This window comes from Abrus precatorius, unplaced genomic scaffold, assembly GCF_003935025.1.
Source record: "Abrus precatorius isolate BTA unplaced genomic scaffold, Abrus_2018 Scaffold0, whole genome shotgun sequence".
In the NCBI taxonomy this organism is placed as follows: Eukaryota; Viridiplantae; Streptophyta; class Magnoliopsida; order Fabales; family Fabaceae; genus Abrus; species Abrus precatorius.
In genome coordinates, this window is record NW_020874290.1 from 4,532,459 (window position 1) to 4,559,209 (window position 26,751).

The 26,751-nt window shown below is 35.1% G+C and overlaps 4 protein-coding genes across 8 annotated transcripts; 3 read left to right on the forward strand and 1 right to left on the reverse strand.

The window, feature by feature from the left end:
* Positions 1-396: 396 nt before the first annotated feature.
* On the forward strand, positions 397-6,562 carry LOC113846407 (phytochrome A). 4 transcript variants are annotated; one of them, XM_027475060.1, is made up of 5 exons: positions 397-753; positions 1,272-3,344; positions 3,704-4,520; positions 5,248-5,538; positions 5,811-6,562. In XM_027475060.1, the coding sequence occupies exons 2-5, from the start codon at positions 1,283-1,285 to the stop codon at positions 6,019-6,021; spliced, it is 3,381 nt and encodes a 1,126-aa protein (XP_027330861.1). In that variant the 5' UTR covers positions 397-753; positions 1,272-1,282; the 3' UTR covers positions 6,022-6,562. The 4 variants fall into 4 exon arrangements, with proteins under 4 accessions (XP_027330861.1, XP_027333314.1, XP_027331703.1 ...); XM_027477513.1 differs by having other exon boundaries at positions 424-601; XM_027475902.1 differs by having other exon boundaries at positions 506-753; positions 1,233-3,344.
* A 909-nt stretch (positions 6,563-7,471) lies between these two features.
* Positions 7,472-11,848, forward strand: LOC113865607 (glutamate--tRNA ligase, cytoplasmic). Of its 2 annotated transcripts, none has more exons than XR_003505006.1 (6): positions 7,472-7,751; positions 8,253-8,349; positions 8,566-8,719; positions 9,170-10,293; positions 10,441-11,118; positions 11,387-11,797. XR_003505006.1 is itself a non-coding variant. In XM_027500329.1 (6 exons), exons 1-6 carry the CDS (start codon positions 7,612-7,614, stop codon positions 11,603-11,605), a joined length of 2,202 nt encoding a protein of 733 aa, XP_027356130.1. In that variant the 5' UTR covers positions 7,472-7,611; the 3' UTR covers positions 11,606-11,848. The 2 variants fall into 2 exon arrangements, 1 of the variants encoding a protein (XP_027356130.1); XM_027500329.1 differs by having other exon boundaries at positions 10,441-10,908; positions 11,387-11,848.
* Positions 11,849-13,230: 1,382 nt separating this feature from the next.
* Positions 13,231-14,852, reverse strand: LOC113870186 (rhicadhesin receptor-like). The gene is made up of 2 exons (XM_027506809.1): positions 14,495-14,852; positions 13,231-13,952 (listed from the first exon to the last, which is right to left on the reverse strand). Exons 1-2 carry the CDS (start codon positions 14,604-14,606, stop codon positions 13,408-13,410), a joined length of 657 nt encoding a protein of 218 aa, XP_027362610.1. The 5' UTR covers positions 14,607-14,852; the 3' UTR covers positions 13,231-13,407.
* Positions 14,853-24,888: 10,036 nt separating this feature from the next.
* On the forward strand, positions 24,889-25,203 carry LOC113856036. Its single transcript, XM_027488062.1, has one exon. It carries the CDS (start codon positions 24,889-24,891, stop codon positions 25,201-25,203), a length of 315 nt encoding a protein of 104 aa, XP_027343863.1.
* The last annotated feature ends 1,548 nt before the right edge of the window (positions 25,204-26,751 follow it).

Here is a 26,751-nt window from a genome sequence, read left to right on the forward strand (position 1 = left end):
CGATTGGTGCCCGAATCAGACAGAATCTCGTCTTTGAATTTCACCACCATGTTTTCACGAATTTAAATACAATAATGCTATATTTTATTTCTTTTTTAATAAATTATTTAGACAAATGTTTAGACCATTTAAAACAAATCATTTTTATTTAAAAATATTATTAGTATACTTCTTTTTATAATTTGTAATGTAATTTATAGCATGTGCTAAGATACTAATTAAAAGATTGAAAGTTAAATTTTTTTTTAAAATATAATTAATAAATCTATTTTTCTCATTTCTAATTTATAATTTTTTATTATATTTAAGTTATAGTCTGATTCAAGTGGTTGGCTTGTGTAAAGAAAACATGGTATTTAAGAAAATATTGAAGCAATAAAAGAATGAAATTTATTTATGGGATTTGAGGGTGTGATAAATATCGGGGGAGCGTTTAACTGTTGGAGGTTGATTTGTTTGATTGCATAAAATGATATTATATAGTTATTTCATTCCATGGCAGTCTATTCTCACATGGTGCTTGAAGTGGGTGGGAACTATAAAAATGATATCCTAATGGCATGGCGGTCCCGTCCCTTGTAACAGTTGTGTGTGCAGAGTGGTGAGTTGGGAAGGGAAGGGAGGGTTCTGTGATCCAGAGATGGGTGTAGTCGCAGCACCCCACACCCACGCCTACACCTCTTCCTCTTCTTTATTTTAACCCTTTCCTTCTGTTCTCTTCTTTCTCTTCCTCATTGCCTTTTGCCTTTCCAGGTTCCTTTCTTTTCTACTCTCTCTTTTCCTTCTCTTCTTGTTAGGTAGGTAGTTAGTTATTTCTTTGCTGTGCTGTTCTCTTCGTGTTGGATTTCCTGCTTTTAATGTTTCTGATGTGTGTTTGTTTCTTCGTGGGGAAATATGCTCTTCTTTAGTCATGTTGCTACTTTAATTGCTTCTCTCGTGTCTCGCCTCATCATTGTTCCTTGTATTCGATTATTTTTTAAATTAGGAATAATTATCGCCAATTTTCTAGTTGCGTGATTGTGTGCGGGTATTGTTGTGTCCTCGTTGTGCTGAATTTGCATAAGGGCAGAACAGTTATGGTATTAATTATTCACTGGAGGTGTGTGGACTGTTGGTTTTCTATGATTGGGCGATAATAAATTAAATTATTACTGATTGATGTCTTCGTCTCTTTTTGAATTTTACAAGTAGATTAACAATTAGACTTACTTATGAGTTGTAATGTGTTCCAGATTAGCTTATTCATCTTAATTTTATCATTCTACGTGCAGTTTGGGTGAAAATGTCTTCCTCAAGGCCTAGCCAATCGTCCAGCAATTCAGGGAGATCAAGGCATAGTGCTAGGATTATTGCTCAGACAACTGTAGATGCAAAACTTCATGCAACTTTTGAGGAGTCTGGTAGTTCATTTGACTATTCCAGTTCAGTGCGTATCTCTGGTCCTGCTACTGCTGATGGCAACCATCAACCAAGGTCTGATAAAGTAACAACGGCATACCTCCATCATATACAAAGGGGCAAGCTGATCCAGCCTTTTGGGTGCTTGCTGGCTTTAGATGAGAAAACGTGCAAGGTTATTGCATACAGTGAGAATGCACCTGAAATGCTGACCATGGTGAGTCATGCTGTCCCCAGTGTTGGTGACCACCCTGCCCTTGGCATTGGCACTGACATTAGAGCTCTCTTCACTGCGCCAAGTGCTTCTGCATTGCAGAAGGCACTGGGATTTGCTGAGGTTTCACTTCTTAATCCCATCCTCGTTCATTGCAAGACCTCTGGGAAGCCCTTTTATGCAATTATCCATCGCGTTACTGGTAGTTTGATCATTGATTTTGAGCCGGTCAAGCCTTATGAAGTTCCCATGACGGCAGCAGGTGCCCTGCAATCTTACAAGCTTGCTGCCAAAGCAATTACCCGATTGCAGTCCTTGCCTAGTGGGAGCATGGAAAGGCTCTGTGATACAATGGTTCAAGAAGTTTTTGAGCTCACAGGCTATGACAGGGTGATGGCTTATAAATTTCATGAGGATGATCACGGGGAGGTGATTGCTGAGATAACAAAGCCAGGCCTTGAGCCATATCTGGGTTTGCACTATCCAGCCACTGATATTCCCCAGGCTGCACGCTTCTTGTTTATGAAGAACAAGGTCCGTATGATAGTTGATTGTCATGCAAAACACGTGAAGGTTCTTCAAGAAGAAAAACTTCCATTTGATTTGACTTTGTGTGGTTCAACCTTAAGGGCTCCTCATAGTTGCCATTTGCAATACATGGCGAACATGGATTCAATTGCTTCACTTGTTATGGCAGTTGTAGTCAATGACAATGAAGAAGATGGGGATAGCTCTGATGCTGTTCAGCCACAAAAGAGAAAGAGACTCTGGGGTTTGGTAGTTTGCCATAACACTACTCCCAGGTTTGTTCCCTTTCCTCTAAGGTATGCTTGTGAATTTCTGGCTCAAGTTTTTGCCATCCATGTGAACAAAGAAATAGAGTTAGAATATCAGATTATTGAGAAGAATATCCTGCGCACGCAGACCCTCTTGTGTGATATGCTGATGCGAGATGCACCCCTAGGAATTGTATCACAGAGCCCAAATATAATGGATCTAGTGAAATGTGATGGGGCTTCCCTCTTGTATAAAAACAAGGTATGGAGATTAGGAGTGACACCAAGTGAATCCCAGATAAGAGAGATAGCTTTATGGTTGTCCGAGTACCATATGGATTCTACAGGCTTGAGTACAGATAGCTTGTCTGATGCAGGGTTCCCAGGGGCTCTTTCTCTGGGTGATATTGTATGTGGAATGGCAGCTGTAAGAATAACTTCCAAAGACATAGTGTTTTGGTTTCGGTCGCACACTGCAGCAGAAATCCGATGGGGTGGTGCCAAGCATGAACCTGGTGAAAGGGATGATGGTAGGAAGATGCATCCACGATCATCATTCAAGGCTTTCCTTGAAGTTGTGAAAGCAAGGAGCCTACCGTGGAAGGACTATGAAATGGATGCTATTCATTCATTGCAGTTAATACTGAGAAATGCGTTCAAGGATACAGAGGGTACGGATTTAAACACCAATGCAATCAATACAAGACTAAGTGATTTGAAGATTGAAGGGATGCAGGAACTGGAAGCAGTAACAAGTGAGATGGTTAGGTTGATTGAAACAGCAACAGTCCCTATTTTGGCAGTTGATGTTGATGGTCTGGTCAATGGGTGGAATATAAAAATTGCTGAGTTGACAGGTCTTCCAGTCGGTGAAGCTATTGGAAAGCATTTACTTACACTTGTTGAGGATTCTTCAGCTGATAGAGTCAAGAAGATGCTTGACTTGGCACTGCAGGGTATGCTACATCTTATACCCCTCTATATAAGCTTTTCTGCTCTTTGTTTTTCAAGCTGTATCATTCATAATAGTGTATGTCTATGCCTATTTATCTGTAAGAAACCAAGCATATTATACTCTCGAAAGCCACCCATGAATATTGCATTGATGAAGAATTGAGAACAAAAGTATATCTTGTTAACAGTTTCATTCAATTTTGTGCCCCTAAAATACTTGAGAAGGAATGGAATACCCTAGGAGTTGTGTGGTCACTTTTTTTGGGGGGTCTTGGTGAGAGGAGTAGGTGCACTTTACGATGGGATTATATTCTTCCAATCTGCTTTCCATATTTCTAACTTGTTTTGTTCTCTTAATTAGGTGAAGAAGAGAAGAACGTCCAATTTGAGATCAAAACTCATGGGTCTAAGATGGATTCTGGTCCCATTAGTTTAGTAGTTAATGCTTGTGCGAGCAGGGATCTTCGGGATAATGTTGTGGGGGTTTGTTTTGTGGCCCACGATATAACTGCTCAGAAGACAGTCATGGACAAATTCACGCGAATTGAAGGTGATTACAAGGCAATCGTACAAAACCCCAATCCATTAATCCCCCCTATATTTGGTACAGATGAATTTGGCTGGTGTTGTGAGTGGAATCCTGCTATGACAAAGCTAACTGGATGGAAGCGAGAGGAGGTGATGGATAAAATGCTTCTAGGAGAGGTTTTTGGCACCCAGATAGCTTGTTGTCGTCTAAAACATCAAGAAGCTTTTGTTAATTTTGGCATTGTACTCAATAAAGCCATGACTGGTTTAGAAACAGAGAAGGTTGCCTTTGGTTTCTTTGCTCGGAATGGCAAGTATGTAGAATGCCTGCTTTCTGTGAGTAAGAAATTGGACATAGAGGGCGTAGTTACTGGGGTCTTCTGCTTCTTACAGCTCGCTAGCCCAGAGCTGCAACAAGCATTACATATTCAGCGCCTGTCTGAACAAACTGCCTTGAAGAGACTGAAAGCATTAACTTACATGAAAAGGCAGATCAGAAATCCTTTATGTGGAATAGTGTTTTCCCGGAAAATGTTGGAGGCTACTGACCTGGGAACAGAACAAAAACAACTTCTACGCACTAGTGCTCAGTGCCAGCGCCAACTTAGCAAAATTCTTGACGACTCAGATCTTGACAGCATCATAGATGGGTAGGATATCTGTGAATTTTGTTTATTCTTCTCTTTCTTTTATTCTTTACATTCATCTGGTGTGAAGCATTTATCAATTGGAACTCTTATTAAAACATTGAAGTTTCTTTTTGAAACCTAATTGAAACTCAAGACTAGAATGTTAAACTTATGCTCGGTCTCAACCTCCCAAAAAATTGACAAGTATAACACACTTGATATTGAGTGTCCTTTAGAAGTTGTAGTCTATAGTTTTAGGTAAAAAAAATCTACGTGATTTTTGTCTGCATACTCTTATCAAGCAAGAAAAGCTGGATAACTTAAGACTTTGACTCTCCTATTTGTTTAGCAAATACTTTGCTGAGTTTATCTCCAGAATTTTGAGAATCTGATTCTTATAACAAATAATTAATTCCTGTAAAAGCACAGTTTTGTTTTTCTGACACAAGCAATTGTTCTCCCCCGAATCTGAAGCACTGGGAACTTTTTTGAGAGGGGAGGGGAATGTTAGGTGGAGTTGACCAATTTGATGTGCTTTTAAGTGAAATAGGAATGAGAATGCCAATATGCCATACGATGTGGATGCTTACTTTTCATTCACATGGTGCTTTTAAAGCCAATCTGTAGTACTAGATTTGAGTGTGAGTGCAATTATGAATACACGGCCAAAAATACACAGTTCTGCCATTATTTGTCTTTTTGTCTTTCGTAACAGTCTATATTCCTTTATTTCCTGTATGTTTAACAGCTACTTGGATCTTGAGATGGCTGAATTTACTCTGCATGATATACTGGTTGCCTCCCTTAGTCAAGTCATGACAAAAGGTAACGGAAAGGGTATCCGAGTAGTCAATGATGTTGCAGAGCAGATCTTGATGGAAACTTTATATGGTGATAGTCTTAGGCTTCAGCAGGTCTTGGCCGACTTTTTGTTGATTTCCATCAATTTTACGCCAAATGGAGGTCAGGTTGTTGTAGCAGCCTCTCTAACCAAAGAACAGTTAGGGAAATCGGTCCATCTTGTTAATTTGGAGCTCAGGTAACTGTTCTATTCTCAGAATTTGAAATTCATTCAATCAACTTAATCTGAATTTGCTTTTTGTATTTCTGCTGTATATGTGATTTAAATGTTGAGAGGAAAAAATGTGACATGAACTGATGCATGATGTTGCATTAACACGTACTCTTGTGCTAGGTAAAAAGCTTGTATGATTTTTCTCCAAAACAGAAAGACGGCACTGCATTATATAACCTTGATTCACAGCTAAGTTTAGCTTAAACTAATAACTGCTTATTTTGTTATTTATGTAGCATAACACATGGTGGCAGTGGGGTGCCAGAAGCATTGCTGAACCAGATGTTTGGAAATAACGGGCTAGAATCCGAGGATGGTATTAGCCTGCTCATCAGCAGAAAGCTGCTGAAGCTCATGAATGGAGATGTTCGTTACCTAAGGGAAGCAGGCAAATCATCTTTTATCCTCACTGCTGAACTTGCTGCAGCCCATAAGATGAAACCTTAAAAGTTTTGGAAAAAGAATAAGATGATAAAACTGTTTTGTACATCAGAAAGAGAATGGAGCGACAAAATAATTGCATCCAATGTAACTCTAATTTGTTTCACGTTTCTGTAACATCTTGTAACGTACGTTGTAGATATGTATTAATCTTCTTCCCATTTCCTTGATATATTCTCCCTCGAGCCTTTCCTTAGTTGTCCTTCCAGCAATTATGAATCATCTGTTACAAAATAAACCGTAGAAACACATTAAATTGCGTTGAGTTCTGCACTGTACTTGTCTTTGTTCTTATCTCCACTTGTTAGCCATAGTTTTCTACCAAACTATTTTGGCTTGTATCAGTTGCGTTTCAATTTGTTGAGTTGCACATTTATTACAGGTTGTTTGTTTCATAATACCATTGTATCATTACCATTGATTCTCTTGCTGGTACAGCTTTATTCTCTGTGCTAGCAATGTTTCGTAAGTAATGAAGATATGTATACTACTAACGATTCCAATTCTCAAAAATGACCAAAATGAAATATCAAAACTCAGCCTTTTCTCATTCTTCATATTGATAACTGTCGTAATTAGGATATGTTACAAATATAATAATGTTTAGAAAAGTGTCAAATTTTACAAGCTTGCAAAATTAATGATATAAGAATATTTATGTAATTGCGATTTCTCTCTATAACCGCGTTTGATCAATCGGTTTCAGAGTGTGGTTTCCTGTAGAAAACAAACGTGTAAAATAGCTACTCCTCGTTAAGTATCAAGAAACTAACTTATCCCAGTTATAGCTAACAGTTTGTTCTTTCCTCAGGATTCATATTTTCCTCCAGTTTTTTATTATTAAATATTCTGCACTAACATTTGGAAAGAGTTAAGAGATCCTTTGCAGTTATTCTTCAAATTGCATGAAATCCTAGCTTTTAAAAATTAAAATATTAAGTTTGTTTTATAAAAAATTATAAATTACCATGTCTCGTTAATAAAAACCGTTGGATCCAAACTGGGTGCAGTTCATCTTTCAACTCCTGAGGATCGACATCGCTAAAATTTAGCCCCAAAGAAGAAGGAAAGAAAGCTTGTAAAGAACCTGTATTGCAGCAATATTTGACTAGCAACATAAAATTTAGGTGATGAAAATGTTGCCTTAAAAAGAAAAGTATAGTCACCTAAGTGTTTTTGATGCCTTTTTCAATCAAAATTTAACCTTCATATAAAAATTAATATTAAAAATTAGTAAACAATAATTAAAATAAAACTCTAATTTTAATTAAAAAATACATTAAATTACATTTGATGTTGCATTTAAATTCTGTGAAATAAAAATTTTCTTCGCCCCCCCCCCCCTTCCCCCTACTTTTTTTTATTTTTATTTTTATTTTTTGGGTAAATCCCTCTTCTCTTCAAATAACTAGTTATAAATCCCAAAACAAAAAGATAATAAAACGGAACAAAATAAAGTCAAAATTGGAATGAAGAGAGAAGATAAAAACCAACTTTGCCTAGACAACTTTAACCTAGACGAACCCGTGTTTCTGCTAAGCAGCAAGCATCAAAGCTGTCCGTCGGGTCGGGTCTTCGGTGTTGAATTAACAAAGCATGGACATCAGAAACTTTTCTTTCGCCGCATCTACTCCACCGTTACCGGTAATCGCCGCTGCCAAGCTCGCCGGAATCTCTCTCCCGATCGATACCTCTCTCTCTCCTGACTCCGCTCCCACATTTCTCTTCTCGGATGGGTACACTTCCGATCTCATTTTTTATCCTTACTTCTCCAAAGTCTTCAGTGTTTTCTTCCCCAAAGTTCATTTCTCAGTCTAACAGAGCTCGCAACGCATGGTTAAATACTTCAAAATTAACCGACACTTAGTTACATTGTAGTGCCATATCGGCGTTTGATGTCGCCAATTCTTTTATAAAAAAAGGTTGAATTTTTAAGCCCCCGTTTTGTGTTGGATTGAGAATTTTGGAACCATGCAAAGCATATAGTATTTTTATGATGTAATGCGATGTGGGTTTCGAGTTTTATATGTGTATGTTTTTCATTTCCGTATTGATACCCATTCTGGTAGATTAAAGGAACTGTTTCTATTGTAATAAAGGCTCTAATGAAAAGCAGGAAAAAAGAAGTTAGGAACTTGGCCGTGTTTGCAATATGATTGTTAGACCCCTATTCTCTTACAAGAAGAGCAACTATAGATACTATCTATTATTTGTTGATGAATGCCTTTAATTTGCAGGCTAAAATTGCATGGAGTGTTTGTTCTTCTACGTCATATTGGGCGAGTTGCCAGCCTTCCCAATTTCTATGGGCAAAATGCACTTGAATCTGGCCAGGTGATTTTCCTAATGTAACAAGATATGATAATGTATATAGAGTTTTCAAAGATGTTTTAGTGAAATGAAAGGTTGAAATGATTTCATGACAAATAAATAATGTTTCTTGAGAATAAAATTTTAAATTGCCTTCCAAATAGTTCATTCATTTGTCACCGTTTGCTTCTGGTTGTTACTTTATCATCTTTTTTCCTCATTTCCCTTTTTCCTTTTCAGATTGATGAATGGCTGGAGTATGCTCCTATCCTCTCATCAGGCCCTGCTTTTGAGAATGGATGCAAATATATAGATGAGTACTTGGGGAAGCGTACATTTGTGGTTGGTTATTCATTATCAATTGCAGATGTAGCAATCTGGGCAGGTCTTACAGGTGAAAAAATTTTATGATAACTATTCAGCGTGTCTCTTGATACGGCTAGGTCACTTTTATATATCCTATGCTGCCTATAGAAAAGAAAATACCTGTGTTTATGTATTTTTATGATCGCAACTTGAGATTATTTCTTTGTCGTATCCATAATGACAAACTAGGTTTATTGTGCCTTACTGCCTTATCTAAAGTATGTATCTAACAATCTAGGTGGGATCCAACGGGTAGGATGTGCAGCTTTGTTATGTTGTTTTGACGAAGAACTCTATATTGGTTAATAATTTTATATAATGATGTGGTAGTATATCCAACAAAAATACTCTATTATCCTTTTTTTCTATTCTTATAATGTTTACTTTCCAGCCAATAGGTTAATCAACCTTTATTCCGTGTAATGAGGTCCATTGTTATTACCCAGTCTGTAGATTCTAATATGCTTTTGTTTTGCAGGAACTGGAAAGAGATGGGAAAGTTTAAGGAAGTCAAAGAAATATTCGAATCTTGTACGATGGTTCAATTCAATAGTGACAGAACATGGTACTGCTCTAAATGAAGTCACATCAATCTATGTTGGAAAAAAAGGATTGGGAGAGCCATCAGCAACCAAGTCAAGAGACCAGTCAGTAGTCACTGATAAAGTGAAGAGTGTGAATGGGGATGTATCTGAAAACATCAAAGGAGGAAGCAAACCTTCGGCAGAAATAGATCTTCCAGATGCTGAAGTTGGAAAAGTTCGCTTGCGATTTGCACCTGAACCAAGTGGCTATCTTCACATTGGACACTCAAAAGCCGCTCTGTTGAACAAATATTTCGCTGAGCGATATCTAGGCCAGGTTATTGTGCGTTTTGATGATACCAATCCTGCTAAAGAAAGCAACGAATTTGTGGACAACCTTGTGAAAGACATTGATACATTGGGTATTAAATATGAAAAAATTACGTACACATCTGACTACTTCCCTGAATTGATGGAAATGGCTGAAAATTTAATTCTCCAGGGTAAAGCATATGTTGATGACACTCCACGTGAACAAATGCAAAAGGAGAGAATGGATGGCATAGAATCTAGATGCAGAAATAATAGTATAGAGGAGAATATAAAATTATGGAAGGAAATGATTGCAGGATCAGAGAGGGGCTTACAGTGTTGTGTCCGTGGCAAGTTGGATATGCAAGACCCAAACAAATCCCTTCGAGATCCTGTTTATTATCGTTGCAATCCAATTCCTCATCACAGAATTGGATCCAAGTATAAAGTGTATCCAACTTATGATTTTGCTTGTCCATATGTTGATGCCAAGGAAGGCATCACGCATGCCCTTCGATCTAGTGAATACCATGATCGCAATGCCCAGTATTACAGAATTCAAGAGGACATGGGTCTTAGAAAAGTTCTCATCTATGAATTCAGCCGGTTGAATATGGTCTACACTCTTCTCAGCAAACGGAAGCTTCTATGGTTTGTCCAAAATGGGAAAGTTGATGGCTGGGATGATCCACGATTTCCTACAGTGCAAGGAATTGTGCGTAGAGGTCTGAAAATTGAGGCACTGATACAGTTTATTGTTGAACAAGTACGTAAAAGATTTTGCTTTCTCTAAAAAGTTAGACATTATAAGTAGATTGTAATTATCATTTATTGTGCTTCAGCCTTTTTGCGCATTCTTCTTGTTTACTCATTGCTTAACAATGTTGATGTCTCTACTCTGATACTTGTACAGGGGGCATCCAAAAATCTCAATCTCATGGAATGGGACAAGCTCTGGACCATAAATAAGAAAATTATTGACCCTGTCTGTCCCAGACACACAGCTGTCATTGCCGAAAGACGTGTGTTGTTGACAGTCACTGATGGTCCCGAGAAACCATTTGTCCGCATCATACCACGGCACAAGAAATATGAAGCCGCCGGAGATAAAGCTACAACATATTCTAAAAGGATATGGATTGACTATGCTGATGCAGAGTCAATATCAGCAGGTGAGGAAGTAACATTGATGGATTGGGGAAATGCCATAGTGAAGGAAATAGAGAAGGACCAAGATGGAAAAGTCACAGGGTTGAGTGGTGTTTTGCATATTGAAGGATCTGTGAAGACCACAAAATTGAAACTCACTTGGCTACCTGACATAGATGAACTGGTTAGCCTGACATTGATGGAATATGATTATCTAATTACAAAGAAAAAGGTACGGGTTCATCCACTTTTATTGAGCCTGTTGTTTTTTAACAAACTGAATTTAGGAACTACTTTTAACAAAAATATAGTAATTCTATCTACTCTTTTGTTTATATGACCACACGCACACAATCGGATCATCCCCCACCTATCAGCCTTGGCTTTAAATTGAGGATAAAATGGCACTTGCATCTAAGCAACTATTTGTCTATAACATCAGGTGTTCAATATGCACTTTTGAAGCTTAGAGTAGAGACATTACAAGAATTTGAGTTTTATATTCTATCTTCTATCCTGATACCATTCTATTATATCCCTGCTTACATAACAAATCCTTTGTTCAATGGCCTTTTCATTTGTTCCTTTTACTCTGAAAACATGAAACATGTCTGCTTCCCTGTGAAACACAAGCCAATTTTATCTTCAATCACGGTCACACCCCATAGAATTTTGTATTATTAATAGTTTATGTTCTTCTTTGGTTGCAGCTAGAAGAAGGGGAGGATTTCATTGATGTACTTAACCCATGCACCAAAAAGGAAACTCTAGCTTATGGAGACTCTAACATGCGAAATATTCAGCGTGGAGATGTATTGCAGCTGGAGAGAAAGGGATATTTCAGGTGTGATGTGCCCTTTGTTCGTCCCTCAAAACCAATAGTGTTATTTGCAATCCCCGATGGAAGGCAGCAGACATGTTTGAAGTAACATTTTTGTTCTCAAACTGCTTAGAGCATAACCCACATTCACACTTGGCACAGTTGGTAATGGGGATATCAAGTTAACTAGTGCAACTACTTTTTATGTTTACCATCATTACCATTTTATGTTCATAAGCAAACTGTTATAATTGGATTCTTGTCTCGGCAATTGGAAAAGTCTTCTCTCTCTGTTTTTCTTTGGGACAAATTGCAATAGTTTTGACGGAAATTTTATTGATTTTGTGTTTGCTTAAGCGGAAATGCTTCAAGTTTAAGCGATAAGGAATCATTGACTTTGAACTGAATTATTAGCATGGTATTTTAGAACCCGGCACGGCTGTGTCTTCCATCAGTCTACGCTACTTAATTTGCTGCCATTTCATAAAATATATTGGTTTTAAAATAATTACTTTTTTGTCTTTACCAAGGATTTAAAAAGTTACTATGATATCCTTAATTTTAAAGAAGAGAAATGTTAGCAAAATATTCTTTTTAACTTATTTAGTTATTGGTTAAAATTTATTGAAAATTATAATAATTATGAGTTTTACTTTTTTTACTTTTAATTTAATATTTTTTGTTTTTGTAATTTAAAAAAAAATTTAAACAATAACTAGCAACGTATTAAAAGTGTGTTCAAGAAGTCCTTGGCAGCAAAACTTTTTAAAGAGAAATATAGTTATATTTAATTTATTAATATTCTTTATTTAATTTTATTAATATTCTTTATTTAATAAAATATTAAGAGATGATAATAAGAGTGAAAAGTAAATTTAGAGTGGTACATAATTTAACATATTAAAGCAATAATTATTTAAAAATGAATGTGGTAAATACACAATTCAAGGAATAATGTTAGATGTGATAAAGGATATAAAAAAAAAGGATTGAGCCGAATACAATAAAAAGATACTTTTTGTATCTATTAAAAATACTTACGCGAACCACACTATATTGAGATAATGACAGACGCAGAATAATTAGAGGATTACCGGTTTGTTGGTGTTACAATCATGGGGCTTTGGACACTGTCAACAACGTATAATGTTTGAATTTACGTTAAATAATTTATGAATATAAATCTAACGTAAAATTTATAACGTTATTGTTAAACTAAACGTAGATTTATAATTATTTAAACGAATTCAAATATGCACATATTAATTAACTAAGTAATTTGACAGCGTACCATCATTTACTGTCACAAGTCTGTCTCCTATGTGATGCAAAGTTAAACGAGGTTAATGTTTGGTGCATCATGTTTGGATAACGTAAGCAATTGAGGTTATTTGACCGAACATTGCCAGCATGTCTTGGAGGGATCCATTTGCCTAGCTTAGCTCACTGAAGCTGTGGAGTTGTCATTATATATAATATGTTTTTTTGTCTTAAAAAGCCATGCATCATCCTAATTCTTACTCTTTTGGGACATTCAATTTAGTGGCTCTTGAAAGAGGAAGGTTCAGTAATTTAAAATTTGCCTACAGGTAAGAAAGTAAAATGGAAAGAAGAAAAGAAAAAGAAGAAAAAAGAAAAAGGAGAAAGTGAGAGTTTGGAGGGGAGTAACTTATACTATTCCTTCACAGGAGAATAGATACAAGGCATGAACAACCAATCAACAGAACTGTTGAACGCTGATTTAGTTACCAAACATGCAATCATCTTTCAAATTTAAATTATTAAACAATGAATGTACACCATTCTCCTTTATGAGTTATTCCAAACATGAATTGTAAAGTGGGAAGAGAGAGGGTAAAAGAACAATTGACGAGAGACAAGACAGCCCAACAACCACCTTGGTTGGTGTTTTTACTTCTTGGATGCAAGCCTAGACTTGATTTTCTCAACCTCCCTGGTACCCACTTGGAAAGTCTTAGTCAACACATGATCTGGAACAGGTGGAGTGGCAGCAAACAAGGTGGTAGCAATGGATTGTGTTCCAGGAAGTTGGCTATTGAAGGCTGAAATCACAGCAGCAGGTACCTTTGCATTGTTCTTTTGGAAGTGAATCAAGCCTTTTGGGAACACAAATATGTCACCTTTGACAATGGTCTTTGATATGAGCACATTGGCTGTGGTTATGAACCCCACATCTAGTTGCCCTTCAAGCACAAACACTATCTCTGTGGCACGTGGGTGAGTGTGAGGTGGGTTGATGCCACCTGGGGCATAGTCAATCCTTGAGAGAGACACACCAAGGGTGTTGAGACCTGGGATTTTCTGAACATTGGCTCCAGTCACCAAGGAGCCAAAGGTGTTGTTGGTGGCTCCTGGTTTGGCTAGTATATTGGAGGAGAAATCTGAGGCATTTACCTTTGATGTGTCTTTGCAGGTGAATCCATTTACTTTCACCCCTGTTTTCCATCACAATCACACCACTTATTATCATTAGTCTTAGAATGAGAAGTGTCTAGCCTACAGAATTTCTCTTGCCAATCATGCTGGGGCAAAGATGCAAAGAGTTATGGCTAGAAATAGAAAATAAAAATAATAAAAGTAATTGCTCATCTGTGGTGTTGATAAATATGGGAAACGGACAAATAATAGTTAATCATATTAGTGGGAAAACTTCACTAGGTTTAACATGATTAAATAGTGGAGTCATGAAAAAGCAAAATTAAAGTGGTTGGTGGGAGTGGCAACTGTGGCATGGAGAGTAATGTTGAGTTAACGTGGTTGAAAGAAAACCAAACACCGAAGGGGGGAAGAAGAGCAAAGAAAAAGAATCGAATCTAATTATTCAGAGATAGAAAAATATATTGTACAGTTAAAAAGAGGGGATTCATTTCCAGATTACTCTTGTTGAATGCATTGTGCATGAAAGTTTGCATAGTCCTCTACTTTGTAACCTATAGAATTTCAAAGGGATAAAAAGAGAGTAATGTAAAAGGAGTACCTGATGCAAGGTCAGCGACACAGAGGTCTTGGAGAGGGTCAGGATCTGATGAGACAGCAATGGCTAAGAGCAGAGCCAGAGTTACCAGAAGAAACAAGCCTGTGAGCTTCATGGTATAGTTATTGGTTAGCTATGATACGATGGATGGTTGTTTATAAAATGGTAAAAAAAGAATGCTAGGAGAAGGCAGCTAGAAAAGAATTTGGAAGCCAATAAGTTAACTAAATGGAGATGAAAAGAAATCAAGTAGTTGGGAATCTTAGGATAATGGAATTGTGGGGTTCTGTGTATTTATAGCAAGACGTTTATATCTGAAGTTTGGTTGAAAGAAAAAAAAGAATTGGTGTGTGAATTTAAAGCATGAAACCAGCCAGATCATATTTTTTTTCTTTTACTCACCCGTGTCATTTCTTGAACTTAAAGAGTCATCCAGATGCTGGGCTCGATCCTCGGGCCTCAGTTTTGGTTTGGGCCCTTTTCTAGTTTTGACCCTTTGCTTCCCATGATGTAGGAAATTCCACCTATTAAAGAAAAAGATACAGGTAAAAAAATGAATTGGAAATTCTATTTTTGGACTCGAACCAGTTTTAGAATTAACTTTATTATCAAATTAGTTTAATTGCAAAGATTTTCTTTTGGTGCATCACAGAACAGATTTAATTTAAGGATAATGCTTGTATGTTAGGTGAACACACATCTGCTCATACTTGAGACGTGGTACAAATAGTGTTGACAACGAATTTAGGAGAGGAGTGGTCTTGGTCCTCCTAGCTTTTCAATATAAACTACATGTGGTCTTATTTACACGTAAAAATAATGATTCCCTGCTTCAACTACCTTTTTCTTTTTTTGTCCCGTGTTCGTGACTTGTGACTAAAACAAATTTGAATGAGTAACTGGGTAAATAAATTCATTAGAATGGTCCAAAAATTGAAAAATTATGTGACCAAATTATAGTGTGCTGGCCACTGCTGGGTTGTTGACTTCTGTTAAGGATTAGTTGATCTTTTTCGGCTACCCCCACCCCCACTATAAAAAAAAACAGGTAGGCTGTGCAATAACACCACAATAGTAGTAAAATCTAAGCTTATAATTTTGGTCTCAATAGATGATTCATGAATCCGTCCCTCGCAAGTGTATAAAAAAACTAGTGCATCCTATTAATTAAGTGTGAATTGAGTTACACATAGAATGGGATATGGGATATGAAATGAGTTTATAAAGAGATAAATCTATATATCTATTATCTTTAAGAGTTTTGGAGTTATATCGTGGTATTCTATTTGTTATGGAGGTTCTCTACTTAAAAACTTCTCTACCCAACACACACAACTGATGTAAGCGTGAAATCAAATTTTCATTTTTAATGTTTTGTAATAACATGTTATTCTAAGAGTGCATTAGAATCTATTAGTGACTATTTCCTGTCTTTTAGTTTGTGTATTTTACATGATTGGTTCGCATTTTGTTCTGAATTCTAGAGTATATAGATGCCTTCTTGTAAATGTTGTTGCCATTTCTTGAAATTTAATACAGGGTTGAGGAGTAAAGGGACGCAATGTATGTGACTTTATTTTTAATAGACGATTGGCAATTCATCCGTAGAAGTTACCAAAAGTGGGCTTGTCCAAAATGCAGAGTCTAAGACGTCTTAGGAGTAATGTCACACGAAGTTGAGGTGGAGGTGACTTGTGGCCTCAGCAGGTTAAATAAGAGGCATGGCTTCCTAATAATCTCCTCCAAGCATTGCATTGCATTGCATGAGAAAAGTCTTAAAACGTAAAGGCACAGATAACCCTCCAAATTCAAACCTACTAATCTAATATACGACTGTGTTCTCTTCATAATAACAAATTGCCATTTCCATCGTTGGTTTGCTCGCTTAAATATGATATGAGTTTATCAATTAAGGCTTTGCTAAACACCAGTTAAGAAGTCAACAAACAAAAAAATTATTCAAAATTATAAGAAGTATATTCATAACAACTTTAAAAAAAAGGCTTTTCACTTTTCACTTACTGGTTAGGAATTGCTAATCGGTTACATATGCTGACTTCTTACTTCATAGTTTTTAGGTAGGAAGAAATGTATATTCAAAATAGGCTTACATTAGGAGGACTTTAATAATGATCAGTAGTGATTTGGTTGGTAACTATACCTACCATGTAAGCGGACTTTACCTCTAATGTAAAGATGAGAGAGATGACAAAGCTCTAAGAAAACTTCAACATCAAAGAGCGCTGGCGCACACACACACACTCGACTCTCGATTATTGATGAATATTGGAAAAGTAGTGACTTATCATTTACGTTATTACATTCTCACTAACTCTAACTGCCAATAGCCATAAAAAACGAAATGACAAAAATAAATATCAACTTCAGACTACACTTTTATTTTGAGATCATTATACTTTTCTCTCACTGGCATCATCATTCCCCCGACTCCTTTTCCTACTTTATTCTTTAGGATATTTCACCCTTAAAAGACGTTTAATTTTCAACCATATTTTCATAGCATTGTGTTTAAATTTGTTGTAAAATAAATTACTTCAATAATTAATTATACTAAATTTTTATATTTAAATAAATAAGGTGAGGAATATTTTTAAAATAATTGTTTCATTTTAATTGCTTAAAAGAATAATTTGCAAAAATAGATATGAAAATAACTAAACTAAATTGATAACATTTAGTCTTAAACAACAAATTTGTATTTAAATAATTTATTTTTAAATAAAAATCAAAGTCTACATATTAACTTTTAAGAAATAGTCAATAGATTGAGTAGTGTCATTAACAGCTTATTTTCATAATAATAATAGTAATAAAGTATGATTAGCAATTTCTCAAGTCCAATATCCTTTAGAATTTTCTAAATTTTTCTGAAGCTTTTGTAATCTTTCGTTCAATATTTTGTATCAATCTCATCAATATTAATACAAGATCTATGTCTATAAGTTATCTCTCAATATTTTATTTCTCACTGTATTATTATTCTATTTTTAATACTTTGTTTATCAATATTATTTTTATTAAATCAGAATGTTGTGTGATCTGATCCCAATTGGTATTAGAGCCTAAACGAGTTTTGATTTAAAGGAGGAAGAGAGGAGAGATTAGTTTGTTTTATGTTTCTTTTTACAAAAATTGGTTCCAATTACACTATTTTTATATATTAAATACAGGTGTAGCAGTGAAAACTATTTAGGAGTTGAGAAGCCCAGGTAGTCGTCCCAGTAATAAGTCTAGTATATAACTATGAAACCGTTGGTCAACTAGGGTATTCCTGTCACATGAAGGGTTAGATATTTAAAAATGGCTAATCTACTGAGAACTATAAATAAACTAAACTTAGAATGAAATAATTAGATTGTTAAGAAAGAAATGGATGAAGATGGAGCCTCGATATCAAAAAAAGTGCCACAACAAATTACAATAAATGATATTGAAAAGTCCTTACATAATTGGTCAATCCCAGTTACTAAAGAAAAAGATGTATATCAATAACAAAAAATTTGTTCCTTTAATAATAGTGAACAAATACACAAAATAGAATACTCTTACCCAGATACTCAAAGTAAGAAAGATATTCAATTATTAAAAGATCCATTATTACATAAACATAAAAAAAGATAGATTTAATTTTATTCATTTAGGATTAATCCAATTAGCAGTATAACCAAACCAATGGATTAATCCTAAAAAAATAATATAGAAATTGGAGATATTATAGAAGAATCTAATGGAAAAATAAAGCTTAGAATGAATAGATCTTCTTCTATAAGAATACAAAATCCTCAAATAATAAGAAAACCGTCAAGACACTCAATAGATAATTCTACTATAAATGTAGATTTAAGATAAATAGATAATACTACTAAATCAGGAACATCAATACCAACATACGAATTTGTTTTACAAGAAAATAATTATAACATCCTACTTTTTAAATTCTGAAAAATAAATAATAATTTATAACAAATCAATTAAACAAGCCAGTTTCTTAATTACAAATAGTAATTTAAATATTTTCAAATTTCAAATCAAATTCATAAATTGGTTTTTGACCAAAACTAGTAATTTCAATATGTAAGAAATCTAAATCTTGCTCTTTCAAATATGTTTATAATTAATTTGAACAGTAAAAGAATCTAAATCTAATTGTAATTTTATAATATTACCAAATTGGAATAACATAAAGTGCATAGGCACTAAAATTAAGTTGTATATAAAGGCATACAAACTATTAACCAAAATATATATATATATATATATATATATATATATATATGTAATGTAAAATATTTAATTACAAGATTATCATGAACAAATTTTTTCTAAGAGCAGTTCTGATCCATGCCTAAACATTAAGAGTTTGTTCCTAACCGTCATTCCTGTTACTTGAAATATTATGTAAAGACGAGATCCTTTATTATCATTATAACATAACAATAAGTATAATTTGTGTATTAGAAAATATATTCTTTAATCCATATGCAAAATAAATACATTAATCCCTATAAACTTTCATATCATATTCATATAAGATTTAATAAAATACCCGGTCATCAGTTATAGTTCAAGTGCATCAAATTCCATACTAATGCTTATATCAACTTGAATAAAATTTCACATCATTAATTATGATCCAATTATCTCATCACTCTTATACATATCAATAACATATTCAATTCCTTTCAGTTTCAACTTACTAATTTCTTATACAATGTGATCACATTCTATAGTTGCCTCTAGCATTTCATGAGGCCTTACACAATAGGTGAATAGCTGTCGGTTAACCCATGTATACAGATACAACATATACACTTATAGGGCCTCTTAGCAAAAGTATAGGCAGGAGTGTTAGTCAGGAAATGCGTGTGTGGCCATATGATACATTTGCAACTTTATAAATCGTGCACATTTAGCGAATGTCATCCATCACCTACGTTTGCCCCAGACTTCCATAGTCGGCTCCCTATTCCATACTCTTAGTGTATCATTGTGGCTATTCACACTAATTCCTTTCTCATCAATTCATATATCATTTACAGATCATCATATTATAATACACGTATTACGGCCATATAATTCAATGTATTACGATACATATATTATGAATATACCTGTTAATGTGTTACAATACCTGTATCATAATCACATCAATTTACTAGCTATAATTCTTGCATTGTAAACACACATCTCATAATTCCACAATCTCATCAAAATTCTATATTTCTCAGATTTAGTTCCATTTAAATATTTTCACAATAGTACATATACTTTTCGTGCGGATTATTCATCATTTAACTCATTTTCACATATACTTAACTTCTAATCAAATTCAACAACCACACCATCATACAATTTGCACATATAATTGAACTACCAACTAAACAATTTTGCCAGAGATCGGATACCTTTGGACTCAACCCAAATCGAATAATACAATCAATTATGTTTCATAATATCTCAAATTAATCAGGTATCATCAATTGAACCTCCTAAGGTTAGAAAAATATACTTCATCAACCTATCATAATATTTAAAATTTTTATCTTAATACATATATGTTCACAATAGAACCAAACACTACTAGGGTTTCAAAGTATAAATATTTCTATGTTCTAATTATAGAACTGAACTCTCCTTACCTCGATATGAAGATCTAGAAGGAGTTTGATGAAGAGGATTGCTTAGAACGAAGGTTCTTCCTATACAACAAGAGATAACCTTTTAAAAATAGAACTTAAATAGAAATGATCAGTAAATCTAGATATAAACTCAAGAAAACTTACTTGAGATTACTTAAATTAGGCGTCCAAACTTGGATCTGGCTAATAATCGCAGTTTGGAGAGAATTTTTAGAAGAAAATAGAGTAAGAACCAAGAGAGAACGAAAGAAACTGAGATGGAGATTGAGAGAAATGTAAATTTTATGTTCGAAATTCCTTAAATAACCTTGACCTTGCGCGTTCTCGCTTAAGTGAGAGATCCTTGCTTGAGCGACGAGTACCTCACCTGGGCGAGATATGTAGATAGTGGTTCCTTACTCATTTTCTGGTATTCTTGCTTGAGCGAGGCTCTTCTCGCTTGAGCGAGTTGGGTGTTTAGAGAGTTCCATATTTTCTTGCAATTCCTTGCTTGGGCGAATTCCATCTCGCCCGAGTGAGGTTGCAGTTGGGGCGACCTAATTTAGTCTCGCTTGGGCGAGAATGCTCCAGAAAGGAATAATTCTAGGCATGCAATCTCGTCTGAGCGAGGCATATTTCACTTGAGCGAGATTCCCCTGCACCAACACTCTACTAAATACTTTAAAATCCTCCTTAAAACTTTCCAACATCACCCAACATCAATTAATAATCCATCATTAATACCATTTTGAAATGAGGATGTTACAATAATAGTGATGGCAATTATAGCCTTACTACATCTCAAATATTAAACACTTTAACAAAAGAAGAACCTTTTATAATAGATAAAAGATGGATAAAAGAAGAAATAGATGCAAAATATAATTGAGAGATTAAAAATTGGTTCTTATCAAGATTTACTAAAAATGAAAAAAATAAAAATAAGAACAACCTTCTATAAATATTTAGAAGAAATAGAAATAAATGTACATTTCTTTCCTTGGTTAGAATAATATTGTTTAAAAGAAAATATAATATCATTGCTTAAAACAGGTAAATTCCTTACATAAAATATCAACTTCCTGGAAAACAACAACAGAAAAAATAATAGAATTAGAATATCCTCCACAAGAACAAATTCAAATTAAAATAGAAAATAAAGAAGTAGAAGCTAGTCAATATAAAAAGGTTAATCCATTAGTTAAAATAGTAGAAAAGGTTTATATAAATAAAATACATCAATATAACTTAATTATCCTAACAGAGTATTAGAAGTATGACAAAATATCTAACTAAAATAGAAAATAAAGAAGAAGGAAGTAGTAATTTAAATAATATTAACTTTAAAAAATTAGGTTATTTAGAAAAATCTATATATAAATTAACAATATTATCTCCAGAAACTAAGAATTTAAAAAGAAAAATGGAATAGAATTAGATATAGAAGAATTAAAAGAAAAAGTCCCAAGATTAAGCATAGAAAGGCCCTTTGTAAACATTATAGAATCTATTCTAGAAATAAACAAAATAAAATCGAACAACAATTATCTGAAGATAAAGCATCTGTTAGAAATTTCTTAATCCATTATGTGATTTTCATTATGTAATGACTATTATGAAATTACCATTTCCCATTAGATCTTGAATTACGTTGTTCTCACAACACAATACATGGTTCTCATACAATTAAGGGTTTAGAGAGCACTAACCTGAATCCATTGTTTCTAGATGTTACCTCTCTCTTTGATGTCGTTGATCCCTTGGTATTTTTCTCAACCCTTCCTTCCTCTTTCAGCTCCTCTCGGATGGTTGAGAGAAAGTTCCTTTCTTGTGTTTACCGTGAGCTCACTCAGAGACCGTGAAGTGAGAATAGAGAATGTCATAACCTATTTGGTAACCGCTTTTTAATTTATATGAAGGGAGAGGGGAGGGTTTCCTTATAATTGTATTTACAATTATACCCTCAATGACTCTATATTTTATATTTAACCACCATCACATTAAATCATTAATTAGAGTCATGCTATAAGTTACATAGGCGACTATAATAAGATTATTAAAATAATCTAACAATCTCCCACTTGGCCTATGTGACAACTTGAAGATTCAATGAACTGTAAGTGCGCATATCATTGATAATATCAAGTCATCATCTTTTAATGATTTAAGTTGATCGGATCATGGCGGTCACAAGTCATTTGACGACATGATTCCTTCCAAATATCACAGAACCAACCCAAATCATAATAGCTTTAATCAGTCATACTACAGACTGTAACTCTGATGTGTTTTTAACACTTAACCTGTTATCAAACTCAAACCATACATGTACATTAACACAATTCAGATAACAAGTAAACAAGCAGAAATAATACTTTTATTGAATTCCCAAAATGTCTACAATAATATGAGCAAAACAATCTATACACATATATGTGAATCACACAATCATGCTAACAAGGACTTGTCTATAATGCCCATTCTACCAACATGGCTAGAAAATGTTTTAGGGCGCAATCCCTTAGTTAGCAGATCTGCTATCATTAAATCAGTACCAATATGCTCAATAGACACTTTCTGTTTCCACGCTTCTTCTTTCACTGATAAGTATTTTAAGTCCATATGCTTTACTCCCTTTGAATACTTATCACTCTTAGAGAAGAAGACGGCTGCGAAATTATCACAATACATTCTCAGCGGCTTTTCTATATTATCAACAATACCAATGAATTGATCTAACAAGTTTTTGGCGCCGTTGCCGGGGAGCAATATGCAAATTGTATTAGTTTTTAAGTATAATTTGTTGAGTATTGTAAGTAGTTTTAATTTATTTTTATTTATCTAATTACTCTTTGTTACTAATCTTGTTTCAAGTTCCTTGTTTATGATATTGCGAGGAAAAGTTTCTGCAGAGTAGTTGCTATTTGATCCAGAGATTGGAAGGACATCCAAATGAAATAATAGTACAGGGAAGAAAAAGAAGCAAGCACAACAAGGGGCATCTTCAACTTCACAATCACTGGAAAATCACTCAAATTTAGAAAAGGAAGAAATGGCAGATATGGGAGGAAATAACCAAGGTGGCAATGGGAATGGTGGAAATCATGAAGGAAATGAAGGACGAAGAGCAAATCCACCACCACTAAGGAGAACTCTTGGTGATTATGCCATGCATCAAGGTCCAAGGAATTACTCGAGTATAGTGGTTCCACCCAATGCAAGGGCTGTAGAAATCAAGCCTGCTTTCTTGAATTTGATAAGTTCACGTCAATTCTCAAGAAAAGACCATGAAGACCCATATGCCCATCTTGATACTTTTTATGAGTTGGTATCAACTATGGGATTTGATGATGAGGAGGAGGAGGCAGCATATTTGAAGTTATTTTCATTTTCTCTAATTGGGGAAGCAAAAGAATGGTTGAAATCACATTCAAATCAGAGTCTGACAAGCTGGAGTGATTTGGAAAGGAAATTTCTTACCAGGTTTTTTCCACCCTACAAGTATGTTAGTGCAAAATCTGATATCTCCACTTTTAGACAAGGTCAAAATGAAGCATTTTATGAAGCCTGGGAACATTTTCAGTCCTTGCTTAGGAAATGTCCTAATCATGGGTTTGAAGATGTGGATCAGTTGAACATATTCTACACTGGTCTTCGGCCTGACACTAAGATGATTTTGGATGCTGCTGGTGGTGGAACAATGATGGCAGTAGATGCAGAGCAGGCCACAAGAATAATAAATGCCCTCTCATCCACTGACAGGCAAGCTCAACATAATAGAAGGGCAGTGTAGAGGAAAAAAGTCTTAGATTTGAGCACATCAGACGCCATCCTTGCTCAAAACAAAATTTTGACTCAACAGATTGAAGCCCTCACAAAGCAGATGACCAAGTTGCCACAACAGCTTCATTCAGTTCATTCCACAACTAGCCAAGCACTCAAATGTGATTTTTGTGGAGGGGACCATCAAAATGGTAACTATGCTTACCTAAACCACAATGCAGAAAATGAGGAAGTCCATTATATGAGCAACCAACCTCGGGGAGGTAATTTTTCTAACCCTAATTCTAATTTTTACTCTAACAATTTTTCACAGGGTTGGAGGCAGAACCAAAACCAAGGATATGGGTGGAGACAAGAAGTTGGACCATCCAACAGACCACCCTTTCATCAGCAATCATCATACAACCAACAACATCAGCAACCACATTTCCCTCCAATTCATAAGAGGCAATCCAAACTGGAGGACACCTTGGAGAAATTTATGCAAATGTCAATGACCAATCAGAAGAACACTGAGGCGTCCATCAGAAATCTGGAGACACAAGTGGGGGCAGTTGGCAAAGCAAATGTCAGAGCAATTCTCGGCCAACACACAAACCAACCCAAAGGAGCATTGCAAGTCAATTACTACTAGAAGTGGTAAGGAGATTGGAAGAGGGATTGGTGATCATTTAGCAAATAAAGAGGATATGGAGGAAAGAGAAGAGAAGGAGAAAAAAGAGAGTGAAAAAGAAAAGAGTGGAAGTGAGGGAGAAGTTGAAAAGAATAATGAGGAGAGTGTACATATTGAGAAAAAGAAAGAAAAAGAGAAAAAAGAAAGAGAAGAAGAAGGATAAGGGCGAACTTCCACAACTGAAAGATTTACCATACCGTAAGATTCCTTCTAAGAAAGACAAGGAGAGACAATTTGCCAGATTCATGGATATTTTCGAAAGATTGCAAATTAATATTCCTTTCATGGAGGCTATGGAGTAGATGCCAACTTATGCTAAATTTATGAAAGAAGTGCTCACAAAGAAAAGGAGATTCTCAGAGGAAACTGTGGAGTTAGAGGTAGGTTGCAGTGCAATAATTCAAAAATCTCTACCTCAGAAAACAAGGGATCCAGGTAGCTTTATAATTCCAGTAACCATAGGTGCAGTATCTGTGGGAAAAGCCTTGCTAGATTTGGGAGCAAGTATTAACCTGATGCCACTATCCATGTTGAAAAGGATTGGGGAGCTAGAAACCAAACCTAACAGAATGACTTTGCAACTAGCAGATAGATCTATGAAATTTCCCATAGGGTAGCAGAGGATGTCTTGGTGAAGGTGGACAAATTTGTATTCCCAGTTGATTTTGTCATCATGGATATGGAAGAAGATGCAGAAGTTCCTTTGATCTTGGGAAGTGTAACATCCTATATTTTGATTTAAATAAAATGAGGTTTGTTAAAGTATAATTGCAATAGATTTGGATAGAATTTATTTAAAAAAAAAAAAAAAAGTGAACAGTAAAACCGCCTATGAACAGTGTCGATGAACAGTAAACCGCCTATGAACAATAAACCGCGTATGAACAGTGAAACCGCCTTTGTACAGTGACGATGACGTCATCAATGACATCAGCATGATGTCACATCCGCGTACAATACGCATACAATCCGTGTACAGTACGTGTACAGTACGTGTACACAGTGTTTCCGGCGTGAACAGTTACCGCGAACAGTGTTTCTGGCATGAACAGTAATGCGTGAACAGTGTTCCGGTGATGAACAGTAAATTCCTGCGGTGAACAGTAACTTCAAAAATTTTCTATAAAAAGGGGGTTGCAGACGAAATTTTCATTTCTTCACTCCTATCCAAGGTTCTCAAAGGTTCTAAAGTCATATCTCGCCATTTTCTCCCATACTAAACCTCCTAAACTTAGATTTTTCTTCAGATCTGTGATTCTACGTTCGATCTAAAGGATTACAAGTAAGTTTTTCTAAGTTTGAAGTTAGATTTACCGTTCGTTTCTCTTCTTCTTCTTCTTATAGATGTTCATGATGTTCTTAGGAAAACCTCCGTTCTAGAGTTAAACCTTCGGTTAAATTCTTGTAAAAGCTCTGTTTTGAGGTAAGGGGGGGCTCTACTTTATCATTTTGTTATGTTTATTACTTGTATTCTCATAGATCTTGTCATGTATGTGATTATATGTGGAATAATCCTTGCTTTATGAAAAATAATCGGTGAATAGTGAGAATAATTGGCTGTTTATGTGATTTATGATGAATACATGGTGAAAATGTGATATTATGTCCAAATAAGGCATGATAAGGTATATTGAAGATGGTTGATATGATTATATGATTTTGTGATATGAAATATACAAAGAGATGGAAGTTTTATGTTTGAATATATTGTGTTTCATGTAAAAATGATGTGTATTGTTAATATGCCATGGTTTGATGTATATGATGAAAAGTATGTGGAAATATGATGAAAAATATGTGTGAACATGAGAAATGGCATATGTGAACATATGAATATACTCGAAAGAGTATGAGATGGAAAAAGATATGATGTAAATAGTTACAGAGATACACTGGGGAAGTGGAAGATGGAGACGATATGGGATATCTTGGGGAAATGCAGGGTGGTGAGTGACATTCGGGATTGTGCACGGAATATTGTGTTCGAATGCACCACATGGCCACACACTCATTTCTCGACTTGACTCCTGACCATTACCTTTGCTAAGGGGCCATCTATTGCATGCGTTGTATCTGTATTGCATTGGGCCATCCGGCGACTATTTACATGAATTTGTAAGACCTCGAGATAGAGGCATCGGATAACTGTGGCCACAGGGCGCGGT

Coding starts and splice junctions, on each gene's coding strand:
- LOC113846407 (XM_027475060.1), top strand. CDS start 1,283: ATGTCTTCCTCAAGGCCTAGCCAATCGTCCAGCAATTCAGGGAGATCA. Junction 3,345..3,703: donor GCTTGACTTGGCACTGCAGG/GTATGCTACATC, acceptor TCTCTTAATTAG/GTGAAGAAGAGAAGAACGTC. Junction 4,521..5,247: donor CTTGACAGCATCATAGATGG/GTAGGATATCTG, acceptor TATGTTTAACAG/CTACTTGGATCTTGAGATGG.
- LOC113865607 (XM_027500329.1), top strand. CDS start 7,612: ATGGACATCAGAAACTTTTCTTTCGCCGCATCTACTCCACCGTTACCG. Junction 8,720..9,169: donor AATCTGGGCAGGTCTTACAG/GTGAAAAAATTT, acceptor TTTGTTTTGCAG/GAACTGGAAAGAGATGGGAA. Junction 10,909..11,386: donor ATCTAATTACAAAGAAAAAG/GTACGGGTTCAT, acceptor CTTTGGTTGCAG/CTAGAAGAAGGGGAGGATTT.
- LOC113870186 (XM_027506809.1), bottom strand. CDS start 14,606: ATGAAGCTCACAGGCTTGTTTCTTCTGGTAACTCTGGCTCTGCTCTTA. Junction 13,953..14,494: donor TGTCGCTGACCTTGCATCAG/GTACTCCTTTTA, acceptor GATGGAAAACAG/GGGTGAAAGTAAATGGATTC.
- LOC113856036 (XM_027488062.1), top strand. CDS start 24,889: ATGCCAACTTATGCTAAATTTATGAAAGAAGTGCTCACAAAGAAAAGG.